We start from the raw sequence: 11,120 nt of genomic DNA on the forward strand, positions 1-11,120 counted from the left end.
AAATAGAACCGGACCATATATTAATTTGATCGTTTACACCTGTGTTTACCCTGCAATGACATGTTAAAATGACTGCCATGAAAATGGCCTATATGGCACAATATGCGCTGCCAGTTCATTTTCATCCCTAACTGAAATTAATGCAAACCAACAGGTAGAATCATCAGGAATATAAAGCATACACAGTTTATTTTACACAAAATATACAATAAACACTTGTGTGATTCTTCACATTTCAACATGATATAATGCAATTGTTTTAATAAGAAAATAATGGATAGACAGATTATGCAGTGTGTGGCAGTGTGGCAGTGTGAGTCACCAGTCTATGGGAAATACTGGTGAGTGAGTAGTTTCCCCAAATAGATTTTTTAAAGATGTATAGCGTATGATTTGAAAGTGGACCGCAATTTCTAGCAGCAAGGCATTTTAATGGTCAGAACAGTAAATTAGGGATCTTCCAGCCACCCTCTGCCTACCAGACAAGAACAAACAGCAGAAATAGCGCCTGAACCAACAGATGCATTTGAAACCACAGTATTTCTCAAACCCAATCGATGCCCTGTTCATTATGTCTGACGGGTCATAGTTCATTCTGTCCCCAGCTGGCTCCATCAATGACTTGTTGGACACAAATGAGTGGCAGGCAGCAGCATCAATTTATAGTTGCTAAGCTATCAGTGAACATAAAATGAAGGGCAAACATTAACAATTGGCACAACAGTCAAACAACATTGGGGTACACAATTATTCTTGAAAATCGTCAATCAACGATTATTGATTAAATGTATGCATCATGAACGTTGGTAATGGACTATGGAGGAAATTGTTCTATAACGTAAAAGTAAAATGTTACAATAGTTGGTGAAAAGTGCTTGACATATTTACCAAGCCTTCACCCACAGAAGTTGCCAGTGTTCGAACCATGCATTGTTACACAGCTTGGAAGTGTGTCTACTATCTACACTGACTATACAATTCATGTTGAATAACGCTAGAATGCTTTTTCCATCTTTCTATTAGTTGTGATTGGACCTACTCTAAAAGCACCACTTATCTGCTTTCACTTCAACCACTAATCTTTTATAACATCATCACCTCAATTCTCTCCCCTTTGCCTCCTTCACCACTTTCATCTCCTACGGACTTTTGTTCCTGGAGGGTGGCTTATGTATGTACAGATACATTGAGGTCAGAGCTTATCTGCAATGACTGTTACAAAATGTGTCCTTCAGGGGCATCAAATCAAAAGATAGACGGACTGTGACATTTAGCAAGGCAGATGTGCTGCGTTGCTTTACCCTCAAAACATTAGTTCAGTAGTAATCAAACTCAAACACTGTGAAATAACCTGGATTTGTAATGTAACTGCATATAAAAAGCAGCTTCTGTCTCACGAGCAAGTGCAACAATGGCAAGCACACTTACACTCTTCCATTTAATACTACTTCACACTGCTCCAGTACCTTTATTTATCACATTTGCCCAAACATTTTAAGATTCATATTTTACAATAAAAAGGTTTGTAGGCCTGTTATACCAGTGATTTATCCTGTAATCTCCTCAGATGTTTTGATTTAATAATTGTTCAAGCCAAAAAATGTACAATCATCCTTTGTTTCACAAAAGTATGAATAAATAAAAGACCAGACAGAACAAAACTTTTTTTTTCTTCGTTTCTACCCCATTAATCCCCTGAAAACCTCTCAGATTGGATACCTTATTGGTTCAAACTTTTCAATATTCACTCGTTGTTAGTTATGTTCTTAATACCAACTCCTGAGGGCAATATATCTGGCTCATTAGATTAGAAGTCCCATTTTGCTACCATGCAAGTAAATCACAGTGTCATCTGCATACATTTGGATATTGGTGTCAGGGCATGCTGATGGCAGATCATTGATATATAAAGAGAACAGAAGTGGGCACAGGACAGATCCTTGTGGGACGCCTGTGGACAAGTGGAGGGCGGTAGATTGATAGTTCTGTATTTGGACATACTGTGATCTATTTAGCAAATACGATTCAATCCATTTAAGTGTACCTGAGGAGAAATTGTAGCCGTGCAACTTGGACAAAAGAATGCTATGGTTAACAGTGTCAAATGCACAACTCCAACAACTCCCCCTTTGTCCATTAGAAATTTGATTTTTTTCTGTGAAGAAACAGGTGGCTGTCTCAGTAGAATAATTGCCTCTGAAGCCAAATTGCATTGGGTGAAGGGCAAAAGAACTTTAAGTCCAGCAGCTAAAAATACCATGAATACCTCTGTCTTTTCAGTTCCCCTTTATCTTTAAGCTTTCCACAGCGGCAAGACAAATCAATCAAACATTCAGTTTTCTTTTAGGCTTCGACAAAAAGACCTGCAATTTAGCAATCCATATTGCTTTCTCCTATCTGTGTCTTCTTACTCAGCTTTTTTCTTTGCTCAAAGCTCTCATGTGTTGGCAGGGTAGTGTGTTCTATTGAGTGGTCCGTCGTGTATTGAATTGGGCCCCAAATTGATGTGGTGTGAAATGGTTGTAGTTGAATAGAGTATATTTCTGACCTCCAGTGTCAGATCCTCATCACATGGTCAACAATGGCAATAACGAGCTACTTTTACCAAAGATAGAGGGAGAGGGGGATGAAGGAATAGCAGAGGGTCTGAACATTATTAGATGTTCCTTTTCACTATAGCTGCTCACCAGGGGTTCTTCTGAGAGGACATTACATTACAAAAGGCAGTCCAAATAAATTGATAGAGGAGTGACAGCCCAAGCGCCTGGTGTAGACATACTCAAGCCTCACTTGTGTAAATTATTTTAAAACAGTGCTTGTGGATTTTGTATTTAGGACTATGTAATATTGTAGAGAAAAAACAATGTAGAGGCATGAGCTGAAGTCTGCCTCGCTCATTTGCGTATGCATCTGTCTTTTTTAATTTAATAACTGGACATTTACCCAGGAGACAACACAGTAAATATGATTCTGTCCCTTTTTCACACGGTTGCTCATAATTCCCTCAATCCTCTTCAGGTGTGGACGAATCAGCACGCAATCAAAGCTGTTAGAGGTTATGTGGGTCCCTTTTCTCTCTCCCTCCCTCTGTCACTCTCACTCAGTGCTGAGTGAGGCAACACCATCTCCCTGCCTGACTCCTCATGCCCCTGTGGGTTCTTATATATAAGCTGCAGGAAAGCATTTCTCACCACAAAATGTAAGATCTGTAACTAGAAAGAAGGGAAGAAAAAAAAGCGACGAAGAAAAGAGAAGAAAATAAGCTCATTAATTGAACTAAGGTGACACCACACTGGGATATTCTCAGTATCTTCAATATCAAACATCTGCACAGGTAAGAAACTCAATGACTATCTGATGATTTATTGCATGCATTGACATTTGCATATGCATCCACACAAGTGAGGACTTAGACACAATTAGCATCAAATGTGTGCTTTATACATTTTTTTCTTACCTATCAAGAGGTGTCATTTATGTGGTTCATTTGGCATAATTGTCTTATTAATAGTTTTATCTGCAATCAGTATCAGGTTACTGATTCAGTATCATCTTATACAAGCAGCATACATGGGTTGGATAACAAATGTAATACCTCATTGAAAACGACCTCAGTGGTGAAAAAAGGTGACAGCTCATTGGCAGTATTTGTATACATTGGAGGAGGTCCGGCAATTTTCAAAAGGAGCATAAGCAGAGCAGCAAAAAGGCAGAAGCAGTTTTGGCCAAACTGCAGCTGCATCTTTGTTATGTGTATGTTTTGTAGGTTATGGGGTAGTTAAGTACTTCATATGTGTCACATGCACATGTATTGAAATATGAGTCACTACTCTATTTTGTAATCATTTAAGACAAAACCAAGTAGAAATCACATAATTATTAAAACATTTTACAACATATAGGATTTTTCTGTGAATAATTCATATTGATATGGGAGTACAATGCAAAATATAGACAAATAACACTGACAAATGAAAAACAGCAGTTACAGAATTAAATTAAGTCACATGGATAGGACATGAACAGTGTAGAATCTCCAATCAATTCAATGTATTTGGGGCAGCACACCCACAAAGATTTATACACACTCTCCTAATATTTAAATCATGCTGCAAGCTCATTCCTCTTGTGTGTTAAGTGTACAATAACATTTTGCTTTTGTATGTATGTCAAAATTATTTTATTAAAAGAAAAGTGTCCATGGCAATAATTAAAAGAATTCTTTTTCATGTGTTAGAACATTTCCTACAAGGGATGTCATTTCAATAATACATTATTTTGTAACTTTGTGTCATTAAGCATCTGTATGCATGAAAAGGGAGGGGTGCACTGCCAGAATAGCAGCGCTGAAAGCTCAACAGCGCAGAGTTTATAAGCTAAAATCATACCCTGCGACAAGAACACCTACATCAGAAAAAGGATAAAACTGGCATGGAATCTAGTTTTAGGCAATTGGGGAAGTATTCATTTCCTATATTTATGGTGATGAATGAATAAATAGGTCTACGCTGCAGCATCAACAATCACAACAAAGTTCTTCAAGATTATACATTCTGCTGACTGGCATTCAGCCTCACACAACTAACCATAAAAGCTCAAGGGTTTGTCTTTCTACTGACTGCACTTGTCCAGATGTGTTCATATGTGTTTGTACGTCTTAAATTGTGATAAAGTTGTTCCTTGGCAGAGTTAATGCTATTAGAGCTTTGACCTCTCTTAATGAAAGGCTCAGCAGACATAATAACATTTCGCCAGCAGTTAAAGATTAGCTGCAGTGGGACATCTTCAGTGTACTCACTTTAAAACACGTAAAAACACCCAGTATCTGCTTCCATATAACAGCAATTCATACATCTCAGTTGTGGAGAGTATACGGTAGAGTGACAAAATGTGAAATCCAAAGTTAAAGAGAGCTCACACTATTTTTCTTCCCCGTTCGCCAAATATCTGCACTTAAAACCATCATACATTATGTGTGGTAATAATTCTGCATCAAACAAGCAGGACTCCTACATTCCAAATTCAAATAATGAGGTACATCTCCAAGTCGTCTCATCAGAATTGCATATGATGAGCTTTGACCTCATTTGTCCAGTCTCTGGCCCCAGCTCGCTTTGAATGCCGCAACAGCCTCAGAGTGATGGAAATGCAAAGTGTAGATAAAGTGCTGTGGTTAAAAAAGTCAGAGTGAGTCAGAGAGAGCAAAAAAAGAGCAGATGTAAAGAAAGATAGGAAAGGAGAGCATACGAAATAGGGTATGAGAGAGCTGTCAAGAGTCTTACCTCCTGTTTTGCATTTTGAGGGCTTTTCAATTCTCATCACGCTTCACAAATTAGCTGCAAGGTCTGGATGGTTTCCACAAAGGCCATGGCAACAGCGTTACTAGGCAAGGGTTGGTTTCTACCAAGCTGTCGGATAACATAGACGGCGTAGATGGGATTAGAAACCATATTGCTGCCGGTGATCATGGACAGGTGCATAGCAAATTAGAGTTCTGCTACCACTGAGAGACGCTACCGCTGAAGTGAAGAGGGCTGCAGCTCAAGTGACGGTAACTAAAAGGTTTTGAATTTAACATGTATTTTTCTAACATGCCCTCAAACTGATATTGAGCGACTGGAGTGGATCCATCTTCAAAAAATGATATCAACTATCTGAATAATGGATTCACCCAGTGATGGGAAACCTTAACTGTCCTGTCACCACCTTCCACAATGCCAGACTTTACGATTTTTTTATTGAGATCTCATTCATAGTTTCAATTTTGACAGACTTAGCATTCTGAAGCTGCTTCTCAGTGTGCTAAAACGCACTCCATTTGGAATCATAACCCTGCTTTTAGAAAAGGTTAGATCACTGGAGTGTTACACATGACTCCATTCCACTGATAACAAGAGACACACAAATCCTGCTTTCCTTAAAGCTATCTTAGAGACTGTTTAAATGAAGTATGAACAGGTAAAGTTGTTACCTGATATGTACTGTCTAATGTGTTGGTCTCATATCTCCCTGATGTTCAATTGAGTTGAGACCTGGGAAGGCCATGGCATATGAATCACATATTCTTCATACTCATTAAACCATTCAGTGACCCATCTTGCCTTACAAGCATCTGCATTTGTTATTTTTCTCCACTCATTATGTTTTGTGGCTCTATGGATGGCAATGTCCTCCTTGTTCATTCCTCCCACCACTTTGGTCCAGACTGAAATATCGCAGCAATATCGGATAGATTGGAATGACATTTGGTACAGATATCCAGAGGAGAGGTCATCATGATTTCGTCATTTTCTTCAAGCGCCAGCAGCAGGTGGCCTAAAATAATAGGATGTCCAATGCGATTTGAAATATTAAAATAAATCTGAATAAAATGTATGCTGAATGTTGGATTTCAGTACACTAATGGAGCTTATGCTCAATAAAATTTGGGAACATTAAAAAACAGTCATACAGTGTAAAGCTGAATTGCAACCAGTTATCTTATGTTTAATTAACTTCCAAATCCCAGAGGCTTTAGTCAGAGATAAAACTACCTTCAAAACAAATGAACAAACAAAACAAAACAATTTTAGTGGAATTGGTGGCTTTCTTGAATAAGCAGCAATATTAATGTGTCAAAAACATTTGGTCCACTGTTTCTGAATGTTCCTGAGGCGTAAGGGACTGAGGGGCAGGGTAATTAGAGGTACCTACATTCCAGCCAGAGGGCTCCACCCACTCCCAGAGGAGAGCACTGGGATCCGGTGCGGGCCTCCTCATCAGGGAGGCAAACAAATGACAAGCAGGGAAGCTGATCTTGTGGCACATGCAGAGAGAGGAGCTGAGTCTCTTCTCCCCAAGATCTCCAGGGTGGGATATCGTTGAAACCGGTTAGTCAGCGAGCGGCGCGGCTGACATTGTGGATTTTTCTAGTTTTGTAATAGGGCTCTTGACTAAGCTAGGTTTTCTGTTTTGCTTGTGTTACTGTGAGTTTATTTGAAGACTCTAACTGTAACTGTTGATCTGGCTCTGCCTTTGATTGCTGTGCTGCCATTATTTTCCTTGTCCTCAATGCAATCTTGTTACAGAGGAAAACAAACCATGCTGTGCCCCGCTAGATATTTCCTAATTCAAAACACAGAGGCAGAGGGACTCTGTGTTTTTGTTGTTGTTTATATTTCAAGCCCTGTCTGGCATGACTGACGCCGTGGAAGACTTTGCACTCATTGTCCTCAGTAAATTATGTGGCTGGAACTGGGTATGTTGGGTGATGCTCATTCTGGGTCAGGCCTCTCTTATGAAGGAATGAAAGATCAAGTGGAGCATGTGGTACTCTGTTTTTTACATGTCAAAATACAATACACTGAACCATAACACACTTTCCTGATCATTTCCAGAAATTTGAATGGGTTTTCTAACTGATTGCTTCACTTGGTGGTAACCCATTTCACAGAAACTAAGCAGCAGTTTAAGGGAAAATGTAACTTTTCAAACATCTGAAGCATAATCCTCCGTACTGTCCAACAATACTCTCGTAACTCGAAAAGTTTACTGCAAAACATCATTGCATTCAGAAGCTTACTTCTAAATAGGAAAGTCACTTTTTAATCAATACAACTTGCACTATCTTGAGAGACTTTTCAATCAATATTTACTTTCAACTGCATTTCCACACAGACCTTTTTAAGAGCAAAAACAAATACAACAAATCCTTGAAGGGACAGAAAATCTGATCTGACAAAGGTCAGGATCTATTTTTTCAAAAGCCAGAGAAGTTGACATTCATAAAAAGATTCAAAGACATCAGAAAGAAAACGTATGAAGTGCAGGCAGAAATTTACTCAGAGCATGGAGCAGTTGTTTTCTGTTAACTGCCAAAGTTAAAGGCCACAGAATGGAGAACAGCTACACAAAGCCTCCGAGCCAACTGCATGAGAATGTGGTTTGAAGGCGTTGGATAGAAAAGAGAATATATGACAACAGATCCAATAAGCCCCTTGTTTAAGCTGGGCTCCATTCCACTGGCTTCACCAACACACTGGGTTTTCTCATGCATACTCGTATAGGATACCTTCATTTCTCAAGGCGTTAATTACACCTGTGCTTTTCATGCTTTGAAGTTGATAGGCATAGAGTGGAAATATTCTTATATCTTACGTAGGTAAGTACTTACATTGCTGACACAATGTAAGTTGGTAGCATATCAGATTTTAGCAACATATACCAACAAAGTAGTTTTTTGTATTATTTAATACCATGTTTTGTGCATCATGCAGAGTTGTAATATTAGTTTTAAATACTTATCTGCCTGAATTATCCTGAATTACAGATCAAGATCATTTTTATCGTATAAAGTTCTGAGAAAAATACTTCATTTTTATATTCTTGACAATTCAGGGCAGACCAAATCCCTTAAATCTTAAGAGTTTACATCAATGTCCCCTCTCTATTATATTGTTATGGCTGTGAACTCCTACCTTATGTCTTCAGAAATTGGATTTAACAGCTTTTTGAAGGAAATGGCACCGAGATGCATGATGGTCCAAAGTATGATACATCACAAGGCACTGGGGCACAACAAATATGTCCATCATCTCTGAGGACTCTCGAGGCAAGTCTGTAAAACTTCAAAACATTTCTCATGAGAAGGTGTAAGCAATGGTCTGGAACATAAGGAGAAATGTATAACTTATCACTGTAAACCCATACAAATTGAAGTTTTCACGTTACTCAAACACAGCGACACCTTGATTGATTGATTACTTAGTGCTTACTGATTTATTGTTGATCATGCTCTCCCTTATTTTCAGGTTGCCTCCAAAGACATGGATACCTTGATGGATGGGGATTTGAGTGTGACCGGTAACGCCAGCCATCAAACTGGACGAGAAAGACTAGAAGGCAGCAAAAGCCAAGGACTCAACCACAGTGACCCCCTGGACATGTTTATAGGCATAGAGCTTCTTCTACGTTTCAAACCTCTCTTCCTGCCTCTGTACTCCCTCGTAGTGGTCGTGGCTGGTGTTGGAAACTCCTTCCTATTGGCTTGCATCTTGTCTGACAAGAAACTCCATAATGCCAGCAACTTTTTCATTAGTAACTTGGCAGCTGGAGACCTGTTGATGTGTTTGAGTTGTGTTCCACTGACTGTGTCTTATGCCTTTGACAGCCATGGCTGGGCTTTTGGGAGACTCCTCTGCCACCTGGTCCCCTTGCTGCAATGTGCCACAGTGTTCGCATCTGTGCTTTCACTCACTGCCATTGCTGTGGATCGCTATGTTGTTGTAGGTAAGGGATATACAATTATTTCTATACTCTAGATCTGAAAATGTCTTTCTTTGGAACAATAAAGCATTTCATACAAAAAAACATGGTAGACAGCAATGCATGTTGATTACTCAACCTCAGATGGGCTGAAATTAACACAAGACATTTTTACCAGGATCATTTTTCTACAAAAAACGTATGCCATAGGAGTAATTTGAAGATGCTATAACACTTAAAACAAATGAACATTTTGGCTAAAATGTGTGAAACAATATCTTGCTTTGGTTCTTATATCTATGCCATCTCTTTTTTCTTTCTGTCCCAGCTCACCCAGTACGGAGGAGGATCTCTGGTTGGGGTTGTGGTGCAGTGACTCTGGGTGTCTGGGTTTTATCTCTGGCCCTGGCTGCACCTCAGTCTCTTTACACACACTATATGGACCTGCGACCCAATGGCATCGACCTAGTAGTGTGTGAGGAATTCTGGCCACATAGTGGCAATCTGCGGCTGCTCTACTCCTGCTTCACCCTCATTGCCTCCTATATGATCCCGCTGCTGTCGGTCAGCGTATCCTACTGTGCAATCACTGTCAGCCTAAAACGCTATTCAGTACCTGGGGAGGCATCCAACAGCCAGCAGCGCTGGAGCCGAAGGAGGAAGAAGACCTTTACTCTCCTGGTGGCCTCAGTGCTGGCTTTCGCCCTGTGTTGGCTGCCCCTGCAGGTGAGTCTTAGATCCTCAGGAAGATTTTCATTTGGGAGTGAAGCTTGGCAGGGAGTTTAAGTTTTCATTCTGGTACCTGCTAGCAAATCATAAACTCAACAGCAGATAAAGAGAGTGAAGCTTTTTTACATCATTAACCACAGAACCTCATCATCAGTTACATAATGTCCACAAAACCAGCATTACATCCACAATGAGCCATGCAAAAGCCAAACAGATTAGGATTTCATCATCATGGAAGAATTTTAAATTGCAGTCGGACCTGGGGCTCCCTTTCACAAAGTGCTTTGCTGACCTGCAAATCACAAATGGTGGCAGCTTCACATTTCACAGGGTCCTACAGGGATTAGTTGTCAAAATGAGAAAGAGGAAATGATCTAGTTACAGTATAAATTGCAGCTTGCATGTTGCAAATTTGTTGAAATTGGCGCATGGCTATCAGGTTTTAAAGCCTAACAAGGAGTCATTTAGTATTAGCATTCAACCTAAGAGTAATTACATACTTCGTCAGACATTTTCAAAAGTGACTTCAAGTTCAATGTATTTTAAGAATTAGTAATTTAAATATTCTCTACTGATTTGATGCAAATAACTACAGCTAGGGCTGTAACACAAGTTTTCCCATGCCACTGTGTAGGTGCTGAACCTGTTGCTGGACCTGGACCCGGACTTTCACATCATAGGGAAGCGCTATATAAACGTCTTACAAGTCTGCTGTCATTTAGTGGCTATGAGCTCTGCATGTTACAACCCCTTCATCTACGCCTCACTGCACAGCAAGGTGCGCATGCACCTGAAAGGCTACCTCTGTCCTTGCCGCAATCGTCAGAGGGGGATGGTGGAGAGGGCGACGTCCAGGAGCTGATTTCAGAACGTGGTAGCTATGATACAACTGCTTTAGCAGCTCCTGACAACAGAGCCCTGTCCTTAACCCCAAGCTAACACCCGCACCTGTAACACTGATGATAATGTCTGACGTGTCCAGGAGAAAATAAGGCAACTGCTTCAATTTCATTTAAACCAGATTTCTCCATGCTTTACCAGAATTGTGTGACTTGAAGGCATTTGGGCTGCTGTTGTATAGTGTAACCAGAGACAGTGCTTAATAAGGCCACTTATTACAAAGAGTCAAAGAAGCAGATCCAGACCAG

The 11,120-nt window shown here is 39.9% G+C and overlaps 1 protein-coding gene across 1 annotated transcript; it reads left to right on the forward strand.

The window, feature by feature from the left end:
- The first annotated feature begins 8,786 nt into the window (after window positions 1–8,786).
- LOC142959655 (prolactin-releasing peptide receptor) lies at window positions 8,787–10,834 on the forward strand. The gene is made up of 3 exons (XM_076101038.1): window positions 8,787–9,267; window positions 9,572–9,969; window positions 10,607–10,834. Exons 1-3 carry the CDS (start codon window positions 8,805–8,807, stop codon window positions 10,832–10,834), a joined length of 1,089 nt encoding a protein of 362 aa, XP_075957153.1. The 5' UTR covers window positions 8,787–8,804.
- Window positions 10,835–11,120: the final 286 nt, after the last annotated feature.

The sequence above is a fragment of the Anarhichas minor genome, unplaced genomic scaffold (genome assembly GCF_050575085.1).
Source record: "Anarhichas minor isolate MPS153535 unplaced genomic scaffold, ASM5057508v1 ptg000026l, whole genome shotgun sequence".
NCBI classification, from domain to species: domain Eukaryota; kingdom Metazoa; phylum Chordata; class Actinopteri; order Perciformes; family Anarhichadidae; genus Anarhichas; species Anarhichas minor.